Source organism: Oratosquilla oratoria, chromosome 44 (genome assembly GCF_046742065.1).
Source record: "Oratosquilla oratoria isolate Oo_2021 chromosome 44, ASM4674206v1, whole genome shotgun sequence".
NCBI classification, from domain to species: Eukaryota; Metazoa; Arthropoda; class Malacostraca; order Stomatopoda; family Squillidae; genus Oratosquilla; species Oratosquilla oratoria.
In genome coordinates this window covers 23,753,065-23,769,783 of record NC_134820.1, presented here as the reverse complement: position 1 = coordinate 23,769,783, position 16,719 = coordinate 23,753,065, and the positions used below count along the sequence as shown (strand labels likewise).

The following is a 16,719-nucleotide window of genomic DNA, read 5'->3' as shown; positions in this document are numbered from 1 at the left end:
GCTGAACTATACAGGCAGCCCCCCCCCCCAGCAGTATTCTCCCATAGACACACATTAAACCTCATTAGCCAGTCCGCTATTGCTGTGCATTCCTTCTTCAGACACTCCACATGACACCCATCTAACCCAGGTGCCTTACCTGATCTCATTATTTTAATAACTACTTTTAATCAAAATTAATTTGAAACATGTACTTAAAGAAATTCTATAGTATTTTCTAAGAAATTACAGTATTGTATCTTACATTGTATGGGATTTTGGGTGGGGGATTATGCACTGTATTCTTAATGTTGTTGTACACTGCTTTAAACATGCAAACTGTTCTGTATGTGTCATTGCATGAAAATAGTCATAAAGTGCTTTTTCAATAATAGCCACAAAGTTTATCAATGATTTTGAACAGAGATTTACTTAGAAACCATTGAATGAGGGTTGGTACATGTGGTGCGTGTAAGATGAGAGAGACTATGGAAAGTGTGAAGTGAGGTGGATAATCCATAGAAAAAGCTTTGCACTTTATTTAAATTTTTCGAGTGTGAAACTTCACATTATATAAAACTTTCTATCATGTAACCAGAATATCATTGTTGGCAGTATAATTTGTAAGAAATATATTTCTACAACACCTGATCTTAATTCATCCACACTACTGTCACTTTACAAACAAAATATTTTTTTCCGCTGACTGAATTTTATTCACCTACATTTTATGTATCGCCGTTTTCGTGGGAAATGATAGAATATGAGAATTACCATAAACAATATTATAAAATAAGAAGTAAGGAACACAGTTAATTTAACATTACTAATGATTATAAACTGCAAAATTCACAAAATTCCGGGTTAGATAATAAAGAGCCATAGTGGTCGGGGGCATTTGATATACGAGAGGGTCTTCTCAAGGCTAATGAAGGTTGACTGTTTTGATTTGAATCGGTGGGGAAAGATATCGGGCTGACCGGTGTTTCGGTGTGAACTTTGTCTTTCATTGGGTTATAGGTAATTTCAGTATTAACCGTATTTCGTTCGTCAGTGGAAGGTTGCAGTTGATTTAGGCCATTGTGTCTGAGAGACATCGTTAACTTACATCCATCGGGATATTTAATGTGGACATACGTTGGGTTTGTCTCTGTTAGTTTGACCTGATCTACTAAGGGTTCGTTTTTGCTCTGCCTAACGAACCTGATTAGTACTGGCCCACGAGTTATCAACCACGACGGTAAGGATTTGCCAGAAATCGAACGTCGCTGGAACCTGAAGAATCGTTCGTTCGGGGTTGTGTTAGTATAGACGTCAACACAAGTGATAGATTGCAAGGCATCAGTGAGTACGATATCCCAACACTGATCTGGAATATTGTGTGACTTTAGAGCAAGTCTGACAGTCTTCCAAATTATAGCATTATACCTCTCTACTTGTACAATGCCAATTGATTGTTGCTATCCCCTTTTAAGAGAGATAGGTCTTGAGTTCTTAAGACATATATGAAAGACCCCGATCAGTGAATGAAATTTGCTATACCACAGAAAGCAAATGTACGTTCTAAGAGATTTATTACAATTGTTGTATGCATATCAGGACAGTAACCACGAATATATACTTGTTTTGTGGAGAGGGTGGCAATGGTCCTTTGAAATCCATGCTCAATCGTTCCTTGCCAATTTTCCTTAGTTCTTGCAGGTACTTGCCAAGTGCTTCACCAGGTTGCTGACGTCGGTGCACGGACATAAATTCCCAAGACAAAACTTCACCGGAAATAAGCTCACAAGACAAAAACTCACATTACATAATCTCATAAGACAAAATCTCACATGACATAAGCTCATGAGACAAAACCTCACATGTACAAGACATAGGCTCACACGACAAAAGTTCACACATTTAATATAAAAAAACTACAAAAACACACATTTCTATATTAAACTACTTTTTATATACATACGTCCTTAATGGAAAAAGATAAACCCTTTTGTATTTGCTATATCAAATTATTTAAAATATTCCATCACACGGTACCAATATACAATTAGAGACTGGAAATATTCTCTCCAATCTGATGCAGTGGCCTACAGCATTTCAAATGGTCATATAATTTCGTTGATTTTTGAAGCTATAGGATGCTGGTGTATGACTGACTAGTCAAATCGTAAACCATGTAAATAGCATTTGTACATGCATGCATATGCGGCCAATTTGAAGTGAGTATATTGATCCCTATACTATTAACCATATATGTATAATATATTCATTTTTGCCTTCCTCTCCCTATTAAAATTTCTGCGCCTATTCATAGTATATAAATATGAAAATGAGACATTTTAGGTCATGATCATTCAGCCTGGCAACAGTGGTAAAGATACAAAATTGTAATGATGATTAACCTTTATGATGATAATGATGTTGATTTTTAGCCATTTTTTAAACGTCCATGTGGCACCGCCGAAAAAGTGAAGCGTCTAAAAGAAACTAACACCGTAAGCTTGACTTGTGAACTTTTGTCGTTTTTTTCCGTTAGAGTGCAAGGCTGTAAGCTTATGTTGTGGAACCGCTGACGTCGCGTCGGTAGCAGATGTCGGGCAAATATCTCATAAATAATTATCACATTAAGCTTTTGGAGAGTATAAGGTATTTGTGAACTTTCATTGCGCCCACTTACATAGCATTTTGTGTATTCTTTGCAAGTAGGAGAAGTACAACAAGTTTTCTTTGTAACGTTTATTTTGGAAAATGATGGTCTAGAAAAACGTCACCCGCCCTCAGTAACCCCGCCGTTACCTAATCACAATGTTAGGAGGTAATAACTGGTCATGGATAAATTGTCATAAGTCAAACAAAATATCAACTTGGTGCAGCGCATATCTGTCCAATAAATTGGATCAAGCTTTCACGTAAGATGTGAAAGAAGACACTAGTCGTACAGAACTTTGTAAAAGCAAGAGATTGGAAGTAATCTTGCGAAATAACGAAGGTCAAGAACAACGGAACCGGGATACAAATGGAGAGGGTGACGTCCCAGAGACCTCGTCGCATAGGGTCACTCCACCTGCCAACAGAGCTCATCTGCAGTGCCAGGTTGTGCAACATATATATCCATGCATTGACTGTTATTACTCGTACTAAACACATTCCACATTCGATAACGCAGTACCTGCGTAGGAGGATAAATAAAGAAAACGAGTATTTACTCTTGTCAAATTTATTGCTGGAAAATAACGGGGCCTCGTTTGACCTAGACCAGAGGGTCCCTAATCTAAGACCCAACTGGCTCGTTTAACCATCAAGTGCATCGGATAGCGGCGTTTCCGGACACTCCGCCTCCGGAAGGGGACGTGGAGGGTCGACGTCGAAACGGTTCGGGTCGACGAGCAGGAGCTCTGGTCCTGGTCCTCGACTTCCACCCTGCCTTCTAGAAAGTTCTGGTCAGCAGCAATGGGGCGGACGTTCTCCTCTTCGCCAAAATCGGGGGTGAGGAGGAACGGGTCGGACTGGGGGGAGCCCCCGCCCTCCCCCTCCTGGAGAAACTCTGAAGTGATGAACTGGCGGAAGAGATCCTTGAACTCACCCAGAACTTTGCTGATCTCCGGATCCTCGGAGCGCGCCGGCAGAGTGCAGGGCACCCTCGGCACGACGGGGGAGGGGAACTGGTCCTTCATACACTCGGGGATGCTCCGGGAGAAGGAGAGGCTCGAGGCGGGAAGGTGGAATCGCACTTGCGGGACGGTCTGGGAGCCCACGGAGGACACCGCCCGGAATCGACTTCTCCTTTGCTTCTTGTGTGGCCTGACCGGTGTATTATCACCCTCCTCTTGAAGTCTGCGTTTCTTTAGGACGAGGGGCTGAAGAGACTTCCTCATGGTAAGATGCCTCTGGGCGGTCAGGAGATGCAGATCGGAAACGATAAAGAGTGCGGCGACTCATGGTGCTTGGTGATGAATGATTGAGCTCGGGACGCATCGTCCCCTTTTATACAATGTGTATGACTAGGATAGGCCACTCGACCGTTGGGTCGGTTGCCATTAGGATAAGTCACAACAGGCGATCTATCAAGCCAGGACATGGGTATACTATTTATGTCCATCTCAACTTGTTTTTTCCTTCTTGTATAGCTTCATAGTAACCACTATGGCACTCCCCAGGAGGGACGGAGGACGACACTGATATACATGGAGTGAGATTTTGTCCCCCACACCATCTACGTATTGTTTATTCAGTAACATTTCTTGATATTACAGATATATGCTTTTGCTTATCGAAAGATCCATTACATGTTCGAAAGGGCGTTTATTTTGACATTTTTCATTTATTATGTACTTTATTGGAATTAAAAAGTTCCCCCAATAGAATAAATAGCATATCACAAGATCTCTTGTTTATGGGTAGAAGCACTGCATGTTGAAGAATAGAACAAGTTCTAGAGTTCAGAGACTAGTAGACCCCTGTTCATAATATTTTGGATAGGTTCCTGAAAATTTGGATTCTTTTGTTTAGAATCCACGCGAACCCCAACGACCTTCAGATGAATGATTGAAAGAGCCCACGAACCAACAACACCCCTTAAAAAACAAAGCACAATTTACATTCTTCCATTTTCTTTTTCATTCATTTTTTTCCCCTGGAAAGGTAACGGCTAATGCTGCACCTACGCGACTCCTCACACCACTAGTTACTCTATCGATATTTCCTAAAATTCCAGATGACTTTTTGTTTATCGAACGAAAAATAAACTGTTCGCTGACATTGTTCTGGACGCTGCTTATTTGAAGTCAATCCAGGTTATGTGCTAATTTTCACTGGAAAAAGAGGTCAGATTACAAGCAAGTGAATGTGGTACACAATACATAATCTTGTATAGTTACCTGCGGAAAGTATTTGTCAGGTAAAATCATTGCTGATGGGCGACCCACACCACCTGCCAACATGACTTATTTTTATTGTTACTAGTCTTGGAGGAAAAAAAAAGTATGTATCTATCATTATTTTATTTATGTGTACCAAGACATGTCGAGAAACAACAACACCCTGCCATTCAGACGACTCTGGTCAGCAGCAACGGGGCGGACGTTGTCCTCTTCGCCAAAATCGGGGATGAGGAGGAACGGATCGGGCCGGGGGGAGCTCCCGTCCTCTGGAGAATGTCTGAAGTGATGAACTGACGGAGGTTCTTGAAGTCGCCGAGAACGGTGCTGATCACCGGATCCCCGGAGTGCGCCGGCAGAGTCCAGGGCACCCTAGGCACGGCGGGGGAGAGGAACAGGTCCCTCATACACTCGGGGATGTTCCGGGAGATGGAGAAGCTCAAGGCGGGAAGGTGGAATTGCATTACAGTGACGGCCCGGGAGCCCACGGAGGACAGAGCGCGAAAGTGACTTCTCATTTGCAGTTTCAGTTTCTTTGGGGCGAGGGTCGCACTGTCTACCTTATACTTCGAGGAACGTTCTTCTTGCCGGACACAAGATCGGAAACGATAACGAGTGCAGAGACTCGAGGTGCTTATTGACAAGTGACTGGGCTCACCACGCGGTCCCTCCCCACAAACATTTTTGCACGTATGCATAGTAAATGAATATGAAAATGAGACATTTTAGGCCATGTTCAATCATCACATGATCACGGCAACAGTAGAAAAAATACAAAATTATAATGATGATAAACCTTTATGATGATAATGATATTGATTTTAGCACAATTTTTTAAAGGTGTCCATTTGGTACCGCCGAAAAAATTGAAGCGTTCATATGGAAAATGTCTAGACTCTAGATGAAACAACACCGTAAGCTTGACTTGTGTGTTTTTCTTTGAGGATGTGCGTTTATGTCGTGTGATCTTTTGTCTTGTGAGCTTATGTCATGTGATCTTTTGTTTCGTGAGCTTATGTCGTATGATCTTTTGTTTTGTGAGCTTATATCATGTGATCTTTTGTCTTGTGAGTTTCTGTCGTGTGATATTTTGTCTTGTGAGCTTAGGCCGTGTGATCTTTTGTGAGTTTGTCATGGAACCGATGACGTCGCTAGCATATGTCGGGCAAATATTTCCTAAGGAATTCTCACATAAAGGTTTTGGAGATTATCCAGTATGTGTGAACTTTCGCCCGCCCTCAGTACCTCCCGTTGCCTGTGATTTAATCACAATGCCAGGTGGCGTAATAACTGGTCATGGATAAATTGTCGTAAATCAATCTAAAGGTAGCAGGTCCATCTGCCCCAGTGACGATGCGCACCAAGTCCATTCACACCAGAAGCTGGGCCACATCTACTCGTGGGGAAGTCGACGCGCCCCACTGCGGTCGCAAACGAAGCAAATTGTGACATTTTGTCAATAGTGGTAGAGTCGTGGAGATCCGGTGGAATCCTATACATCCGTTTGTCCTGTATTTCCGGTAGAATCGTGTAGATCCGGTGAGGTCCTATAGATCCGTTGGAGTCCTGCATATGCACCGGATTCCTGTAGATCCGGTGGAGCCCTGTAGATCCGGCGGAATCCTGTAGGTCCGGTGTGAGTTTATGTAGTCTGATATTTTGTCTCGTGAGTTTGTGTCCTGTGAGGTTTTATCTTGCAAATTTATGTTCTTTGGGGTTATTCTTGTGATGTTTTGTCTTGCAAGTTTATGTCCTTTGAGATTTTTCTTGTGAGGAGTCACTTTTTCTCTGTGGACTCCGTGGACTCCCGGACCGTCCCTGTAATGCAATTCCACCTTCCCACTTCGAGCTTCATCTACCGGAACATCTCCGAGTGTATGAAGGCCCTGTTCCCCCTCCCCCGCCGTGCCGAAGGTGCCCTAGACTCTGCCGACGCACTCTGGGGATCCAGAGATCAACACCGTTCTGGACGACTTCAAGAACCTTCGTCAGTTCATCACTTCCGAGTTTCTCTAGGAGGAGGAGGACGAGGGCTACACCCAAGCCCGATCCGTTCCTCCTCATCCCCGATTTTGGCGAAGAGGACAACGTCCGCCCCGTTGCTGCTGACCAGAGTCGTCTGAATGGCTGGGTGTTGTTGTTTTTCGACATGGCTAGGCACACATAGATAGAATAATGATAGATAAATACTTTATTTTCACCAACACGAGTACAATGAAAATATGTCATGTTGTCATGTGAGTCTCCCATCGGCAACGATGTTACCTGGCAAATACTCTCCCCAGGTATCTATATGAGATTATGACTTGTGTACCACATTCACACTTGCTTGTAATCTGACATCTTTTTACAATGACAATCAACACATAAAATGGATTGACTCTTCAAATAAGCAGCGCCCAGAACAATGCCAGCGAACAGTTTCTTTTTCAATCGATAACCCAAAAGTCATCTGGAATTTTATGAAATCTCAATGGAGTAACTGGTGGTGTGAGGAGTCACGTAGCTGCAGCATTAGCCATTACCTTTCCAGGTAAAAAGAAAATGTAAGTAGTGCTTTGGTTTTAAGGGGTGTTATTGGTTCATGGGTTCTTTCAATCATGCATCTGAAGGTCGGGGTTCGCGTGGATTCTAAACAAAAGAATCCAAGTTTTCAGGGATCGATCCAAAATATTATGAACAGGGGTCCACTAGTCTCTGAACTCTAGAACTTTTTCTATTTTTCAACATGCAGTGCTTCTACCCATAAACAAAAGATCTTGTGATATGCTATTTATTCTATTGGGGAAACTTTTTAACTCCAATTTGACGCAGCCCGAAGGGATTTCTCCCCGTCTTCTCCTTTTATGCATGGGGGGACGGAGAGGGGGGGGGTCGCCGATTTAATGAAGTGGCCTTGCTGTGGATGTGCTGTGTCTTGCGACACTGCTTCTGACCCAGGGCAGTGGACAAGGTGCAGGGATGACCCGTCATCTGGGAGGTGCTAAGATAAGAGGGAGGGTGGAGGGATGTGGAGTGTATTCAGGGATGGAATGGGTGGGAATGATTTTATGCCTTTTCCTTTTTGGCTACCTCCCTTGTAAGGGGGAAAAAGCCTTGGTATATGTACTGTATGTATGTTCAAATGAATTTTGATGAAAAGTAGTTATTAAAATAATGAGATCAGGTAAGGCACCTGGCTTAGATGGGTGTCATGTGGAGTGTCTGAAGAAGGAAGGTACAATAATAGCGGACTGGCTAATGAGGTTTTAATATGTGTCTATGGGAGGTACATACTGCTCAGGGACTGCCTCCATAGTTCCACTTTACATAGGAAAAGGGGACAAATGTAAGTGTAATAGTTTCAGATGGATCAGTTTGTTCAGTGTAGTTGGGGAGGATTAGGAGAGGAATAGAGGAAGTAACTGGTGAGGAAGTGTGGGTTTAGGAAAGGTGGAAGTTCTGTGGACCAGATTTTTGTGGTAATACAGATATGTGAGAAAGCTTGAGTAAAAGGTAAGGATGTTTTTTGGGCCTTCATGGATTTAGAAAAGCCAGGAAGACACTGGGAGGTTTTGCAGACAAATGGTATTAGATGAGAGCTCTTAATGTCTTACATCCATCAATGTATACAAAACTGGGACAAACTTTTATCGAAAAAGTTGTCCCAAACCATATTGTGTGAAAAACAGGGTGTGCAAAAACCAAGGTTTGACTGTAATGGTTCTGCTAGTAGGGTAATAAGAGTAGAAACAGTTGTGTAACTGAATTTCGACCTACATTGTAAGTATATTTTCAAGTCTTGTTCAACTAGTTCCCCACGACCATGCCTTATGTTCTTTGGTGGAACACTGCATTGGCATTGGTCCTCAGATAAAACAGGGTGGGGCATGGGAATGTCATTTTTTGAAAATTAGATAAAAAATAATACACATTTCAAAAATATTTATTTTTATTTTTTGCCTGTCACACAGATTTAATTTTACAGTTTAAAAAAGAATAAATATAATTTAAATGTCAGCCTCCATTGTCAACCCACCAATTCATATGAATTTGGAAGTTTTGGTCCGCTTTTTTCAGCAAGTTGACTGTTATACTGACAATTTTAGTTTGGATGTTATTCTGTAGGTCTTCCAGAGTCTGTGGATGATCGTTATAATCCAGGGATTTGAGATAACCCCACAGGAAATAATCACAGGGGGCTAAATCAGATGACTGTGCAGCCCATATTACATCCCCACTCAGGGAGATCTGTCACCCGGGGAAGGTTCCTCTAAAAAAATCTACTGACAATCCTGGCAGTGTGCACTGAGGCCCCATTTTGCTGAAACCATGCATTATCCAGTTCTATTTCTTTGAGAGCAGGGAAAGAAAAAAAAAGCTCTTTATATGAGCAGTGACAAAAAACAGCAGAAGTCATGTATGATGGAAGTTTTGGACATGTCCAGGAAACTGGGTGCCAGCCTCTTGGAGCTGCATTGCCGAGTGGAGGTTGACTAGCTATTGAAACTAATGGACAGGAGACTATTTCCAAAGTCCATTCTACAGTATCACTAAGTAAGTGTTCATTATTGAGTGTCATTAAAATAACAACATTATGTCATCTACTTGATTCAATCCCTCCATCATCTGGTTCTTGTTTAATATTAACAATATTAACATCTTCAACTTCATTCCAATATTTCATAGTATCTTGATCTCCTAAACATTCATCAAAAAGGTATTCTTGGGAAATTTCAATCTTTACACCAATATTATCTTCATTCTTAATATATTTCCTCCCATCACTCACACTTTTGGATTCCTCATCATCAACCATAGAATGTTTTCTATTTCTTGAATCCTCTGGATGTTCAGCCACATCAATGTATACTTCTGGTTCATTGCCATGCAAACATTCATCACTAGAGTTCTGTCCAATTTTTTCTCTATTTCTTAAGCATCCACTCCAACTAGGATCTCTCGCTGAACTACTGGCACTATCTGGTCCTGCACTGCAAACTCCTGGTTCATCCTGTAATACAAAATGTGCTAGAATAATATGTAGCAAGATTACACACTTCTAATAAATTTAGAGTGAACAACTGATCTCTTTATCAATATCAAGTTATTTTAATTAACCCATACAATAGGAGCAAATGCTGGACACTCTTACCTACTGTACAAATTACCTTAACAATTTATAGCATCAGATTTCTTTTGCAGGAGGACCATGGGCCACTGGAATTCAATCACTTCCTGAGTGGCTCACTGTCATTCAGTGAATAGGCTCTCCACTGAAATGTCTGAAATACTTGATTGCTAGGCAGTGTAAGATGATGTGTTCTGCATGGTAACTGCATTTGGGGCATATTATCTGCTACTAGGCTGATTTTGTCTTGATATTTTTCTAAGTGCTGCATTATGATTTGTTTAATCAGGTTGTTCTTGTTCTGGTATGTCTAAGCATGTTTCCTGGGTTTATGTCTGAGAGCACTTGATTTACTACTGATTTTATTGGCCTTGAAAATTATATTGGTTTAGTATTGTGGTGTATTTCAGAGAGGAAGTGTTACAGGGAGTCAGGTGTGAGTCATGTAAAATTTGTGAGTTAAGCTGCAGGTGTAGATTTCTTGTTCCTTCTCGTGAGATGTTATTTGATGGTTAAGTAGTTTTGAGAATTCTTGCACAGGATTATGTAACAGTCCTTCCCATGTGTTGTTCTATGGAGAGGATTTTTGTTTCTAATTGCAGACAACATATCATATTATGAGCTGTTTTGGCACTGGGGTCTTGAGATCTAGGCTGAAAATGTATTGCCTGGCCTTAGAACAAAATCAGTAAAAGATGCCATCATAGCAAAAGAATTAACTGAGCATAAGAAGGCTGCTCTGATCTGAAAGTAAGCTGTGCGGCATTAGCCAAAGCAAATTCTGTAGTAGTGTTTGAGAGTTTTGCTTGATATTGACAGGTGTCCTCTTTGTTCAATCACATACCTTTCCAGACTCTGTTGCTAACTTCCTTAATCCCCCCTCTGATCCTACCACAAGCACAGTTTCATCAGCAAACAAGAACTGGCTTACCTCCCACTTTCCTCCATTTTCTTTAACTATCTCCAGTCCCCTGCCCATTACCCTCACCTTTATCTCCTGCACAATCCCATCCATGTACACATTGAACAGCCATGGCAACATAACACATTTCTGATACAGCCCTACCTTTACCTGAAACCACTCACTCTCTCCATTTCTAATTCTAACACAGGCTCTACTACTCTCCCAAGAACTCCTGATTGGCCTTACCAGCTTTCCCCCCATCCCATATATCTGCAAAACCTCCCATAAGTGCCTGCCTGTCTACCCTGGCATAAGCCTTCTCCAAATCCATAAGAGCCCAAAAAATATCCATACCTTTTCCTAAAGCTTTTTCACATATGTCGTACCACAAAAATCTGATCCACAAAACTTCTACCTTTCCTAACCCCACACTGTTCCTCACCAATTATTTCCGTTCCTCTCCTAATCCTCTCAACTAAAACCCTCCCAATAATCCTTCTCAACTACACTCAACAAACTGATCCCTCTGAAACTGCTATACTCATTTGTCCCCCTTTCCTTTATAAAGCTGAGCCATACATGCACTTCTTCTCCAGTGCTCTGGTTCTCTACACTCTCTTAGACACATTAAATAACCTCACTAGCCAGTCCACTATTACTGTATCTTCCTTCTTCAGACATGCCATCATACTACACTGAAACAACACATACAATAGGCCTATCTTCAGGCTCAACTTGTCAATTCCACCAGATAAAACCATCATACACAAGTCATAGCACTTCAGACTACAATGCCACACTCTCACCCTACACAAAATCTCTTCTTTAAGTGACATGTTAGCTAATCCAGTGGCTATCACTGATTACTTCAGAGCTATGGGCATCCTGTAAAAAGACCAAATGCAACAGACTGACTGATACAGCTGTGAAAATCATAAATATATATAATTTTCATATTATATAGAAAATAAACTGGGGTCTAATATGAAAACTAGTTCAGGGGGTTCTAGGGATGCAGTCCCATACCAGGGTCTACAAACCCAGGAAAGTGGGTCCAGGTGTATACACCCCAGCTAGAGTTCAAGGAATAGGTGGTTATATTATTTAAGTTTCAGTTGAACTAAGATAGGTTGGGTTTGGCAGAATGAACCTTGGCTGGGCACCTGTAAGAATTTAACCAGATTTAATTTGCCTTTCACAAATACACCTTAGTTCCAACACAGTTCTATTTTGGTGATTCAGTCAAATGCAAATCGTAAGCAATTTAAAATTTGGAGAAGCCAAATCCCACAATTAAAGTCCAAATAATATACCTAAGTGTAATACACTTCCAATTGGTGCTTCTGGTTGACAAATCCAAATCTGTACCAACACGTCAATCTGGTGACAATGCCTGAGCAGTGGCAATCTTCATCCCTGATTTCCAAATTTTGTCACTTCTACGAAAATGTGTACTAAGGTGTTACTATTTATAAATTGAAGAAGTTTTTTACGTACATTCCTGGAACAAAAAATGGACAGAATTTTTGCTGCCAAGGACTTTAGATTGGAATACTTTGATTCTAAATCCTTGTAAAATGTTCCAGAATCAACACTGGAGAACTTATTTTCAAAAAAAGGTAACACTGTAGTTCAACTAGTTCTAACTGTATATCTTCTGGAGCCTCATATGATTATACAGTAAATAGATTTGGGAAAATTGTAAACAATTCTTCAAGGTTTTTGAAACTATCAATTCTACTTGGGAGTATTCCTTTAACTTCAAAATTTGGCTCCTGCACTTTTCATTGTGGTAAACAATGGGCAAACTATCCATGGCACACTGGGATTCCAGTCTTGGAAACTGTCAAATTGTTCTGTGAGAGCTGCTCTTCCATAAGATCAAGTTTCTCTTCAAAAGCACAAAGGGAGTCATGAATCCATCACCACCTTGTTGTGCCCCATTATGTTTCCCTGAAGATTTATAAGGAGTTCTTTAATATCCACCACAATCGCAAGAACCTGAAGCCATCTAATATCTTCTAATTCTGGGCCATCTCCCTTTTTCTTCACATGTCCAGTAAATCATCACGTATTGTATGGATGCACTTCAGAAAATTCCCCTTAAATATTCCATAATGATCCATTGGATTTAATTTTGCTAATAGCATAGGTCTTCCAGTATTTACTACTCTAAATATTTTAGTGAAGCCATCAATGATATCATCAATCTTTAATACTTCAGTGTGGAATACCTTGGGGTGTAAAGTTCAATGCAAACCATAAAGATATTTCCCTAGATTCAAAACAAATAATTCCTTTTTGAAAATGGTAGCTACTTTTGAAATTATTAACCCATTCAACTCCGATGACAAGATGTCTTGTCATTTGGTCAAATAAAACAAAAAATCATAAAACACCAAAATGTTTGATCAAACACCAGAAAAATATGACGTCAGTCCTCGCTTCGCTCGCAGCGAAGCGAGGACTGATGTCATATTTTTCTGGTGTTTGATCAAACATTTTGGTGTTTTATGATTTTTTGTTTTATTTGACCAAATGACAAGACATCTTGTCATCGGAGTTGAATGGGTTAATGATGGTCCATTACCTCTTCCTAAACTAATTTTGTCCAGTCCACACATAATCTATTTAGAGCTATCATCAGTCTTTTACATACTCAATTGTCATTACCTCTTTAATTTGAATCAAATCCACAAAGTATTACTTCCATAATGTTGTCAATACCACAAATAAAAACTGCACGATCACACTTTAATTCCGATAGGATTTTCATTAACTGATGTTGAAAATGCAATAGAAGTCTCTATTTTATCTATGAGCTATTCACCTATTCTCTTGGCAATGGTACCAGAGCCGTACCCACGGGGGGTTATGCCCCCCAAAAAATCCAATTAACCTCCCCTGTTTCATTTTACAGAAAAGTATTATAAATCCACTCCACTGGAAAACAAAAAATAAGCGATGTTTATGGTGAATTTGTGATGCAAGATGTATATACATAAAATATAAAATTGTAGCTATCATTACAGGCATATGAAATATTATCAATGATTATATTCACCTTGGTCTTCGGATCACGTGTTGGACTCATGATCGACAGCTGTTTCTCTCCCAGAGAGCTTTTGATAATGTCGAAGTTTCTTTGAATTAATACTACTTCATCAAAAAGTTCATCCATCTTTAATTTAAGCTTTCCTTCTAACTTCAAATATTCTACTACCTCTACAAATTTCTGAAACTTTGGAAATGAAAGGCCTAAGAAACTTAGGTTTGATAATTAGCCGAATGTTGAATTTTCATCGAAATCTATTCTGTTTTTCCAAATATCTGATAATAACATGAAATGTTGGCACTACTATTACAAGTTTTCTCACATAAATTTCACTGTTCTTCTGGTATTTATAACAAATTACGGCTCGATTTTGTGAAGGGCTTCATCACTACCTTGTATAATGAGCCATATTTGTTTTGGCTCTTAGTGAGTTCAGTTGATAGACGGAGGTATTGCCTTTCCAAACGTCCAATGGCACCTCCTTTCTTCCTTCCTTTATTTATTTATTCATTTTTTTCTTTTTTCTTTTTGAGGTGATTCTCAGATTTAGGAACATCGTTTATGATTTTCTGGTTTTCCCTAAATGAACGCATTTTTTTAATGGAGAATTGAGTTATACATAAAATGAGGCTATGCGGTATGCGGTCTGCTGCTCTGTGCTTCTGGTATTGTGCGGACTAGAGTTGACAGAGTCTGCACCCTTACAAGATATAAACACTTTTGCAATCACGTCTTGAAAGCAGGAAATTGAACTACCAGTCAAAACGATTTCAAAATAAAGGGCAGTGTAATTTCAAATGTCAATAAAGGACAAGGACAAAGAGAGCTGAATAAAGGACTGTCCTTTGAAATAAAGGCCGGTTGGCAACCCTAGCTATGCTCTTAGTGACCCGCAGTTGTATCTTTCCGTATCCAGTTCTTTCTTAAAATCATGTATAGTTTTGGCACTCACTGTTTCCTTTTTCAGTTTATTCCATGTGTGTGCGTGCGCGCGTGCACAGTAATGCGGCAGTCCCCCCCCCTTAAAGTATGATCAGCCCCCCAAAAATTTAATTCCTGGTTACGGCCCAGAATGGTACATACTGAGGTCAATGCCTGCAAAATCCTAACATTTATCAGGGCATTCATTTAATATTATTCTTTTTGTTTTTTTATTGTTATTTGCTTGATTTTCATTCATTATGATGTCAAATTATTAGTATTTACTATTTACATGTTTGTTTATTTAACTATATTTATTATTATATGTTATACTTTTTATTTATTTATTATCATTATATATTTTTTTCGCATCCGAACTAGTTATGGACCAAAAGGTCTCCTGTCGGCATGCTCCTTTGTAATATCACCCCAGCTGTCATTAGAACAAATAAATAAATAAATGTACACTATGAAAATCGTTTTCATGTCCAAGACGTTACTATTGTTATAATTGTATGAGCAATCATATAACCTGCCTTCACTGTTGCATCAATTTCTTCGAGAGCAATTCCTTGTAGAAACTGTAGTTTCTTCAACGAAACATACAGTAGAGCAGCTTTCTCCATACGTTTTTCGCGCCTGTAATAGTCAAACTTTACTGCATTGTTTACACTACTACATCACCTTCTGCCACTGCTCTGATGTCCAGTCTTTGGATTTCTTACAGAAATCAATCCGTTTCTTCTTCATGGCCTCTGTGAGTAGGGGCTTCTTGGCGGCACGTCGAGCTGGCATTTTGAGGTCCTTCTGCAGCCGATGTTGGACCGTTCTTACAGCAACGTTTTTAAGGAGAGCAGGATGTTTTTGCTTCAGACTAACAGCTGTTATACATGGATCTGACATCACTTCTCGTTTTAGGATCTTGTCAGTGCGAGTAGATGTCTTCTTAGGGGCTCCAGAGCCTGGCTTAATTCTTTGTGGTACCGTACCAGGAGGGTGTGTGGCGGCAGCTTTCTTCAGGCTGTAAATGACCCTTCTTGTCACCTGCAGGTCTGCGGCAATACGTATCGCAGACATTCCCTGCTCTAACAGAGCCAGGGCGCGGGCCTTTTCTTGCATTGAAAGCTTGGAACGACCCATTTTGATCACCAGAAGGAGAGTTAGAGGGCACCAAAGTCAGTGAAAAAGTGAACAAAAGGGAACTAAAGAGCAGCATGCATTGTCTCCTCCCTCATCTAGCGTTGGCAATGCACTGAACCGTGAAGTGCATGTGTTGGCGAAGTGTAAAAAGACGCGCTCTAGACACCCACGTCTTCAGTAACTCCGTCCACTTTTTATTATGGCGGGAAATCAAGTGAAATCTATTCATAAAATCCCGTGTATAGATTTTTTTTGCGGAAAAAATGTATAGATTTTTTTTTGCGGCGACTGTATATTACCCGAGCACTACAAGCAATGCATTATTTATACTAGTAAATTACCCGAATCCATCCTTGATTCATTTGACGTACTCTTCTGTGCCGTGCTGCATCCTGTCGTTGCATCCTCTCACGTTGTACTCCAGACCGCCGTTCCCTTGCAATGCGATGTCGAATTGCATCTTTCGTCAATATCTGTCTTCGACGTTCCTGTGACTGCGCAAGGCGAAGCTCACGACGTCTTTCAGTGTTTTTCCTACGCTGTTCTTCCCTCTGCTCTTCGGTTTGCCTGGCTCGCCTCAACTGTTGAGCCAATCTCCTATTTAATCTTCTCTTCTCTTCCATAGTAATCAAATTTCAAGTAGTGAAATATTAGAAAGATAGCGAGTGTATTTGATAGGTGTTTACCAGACAAATGCTGGTTACAGACTGACAATAAGGGTTGGACGGGATCC

At 40.5% G+C, this 16,719-nt stretch overlaps 1 protein-coding gene across 1 annotated transcript; it reads right to left on the bottom strand.

The window, feature by feature from the left end:
• Positions 1-8,802: 8,802 nt before the first annotated feature.
• Positions 8,803-16,289, bottom strand: LOC143022442 (uncharacterized). Its single transcript, XM_076180669.1, has 2 exons — positions 15,531-16,289; positions 8,803-9,849 (listed from the first exon to the last, which is right to left on the bottom strand). Exons 1-2 carry the CDS (start codon positions 15,984-15,986, stop codon positions 9,436-9,438), a joined length of 870 nt encoding a protein of 289 aa, XP_076036784.1. The 5' UTR covers positions 15,987-16,289; the 3' UTR covers positions 8,803-9,435.
• Between the last annotated feature and the right edge of the window lie 430 nt (positions 16,290-16,719).

Excerpts from the sequence above, each read along its gene's own strand:
- LOC143022442 (XM_076180669.1), bottom strand. The coding sequence starts at position 15,986 with ATGGGTCGTTCCAAGCTTTCAATGCAAGAAAAGGCCCGCGCCCTGGCT. Across the intron at positions 9,850-15,530 it reads CATCAGAGCAGTGGCAGAAG|GATGAACCAGGAGTTTGCAG; the intron begins GTGATGTAGTAG and ends TTTGTATTACAG.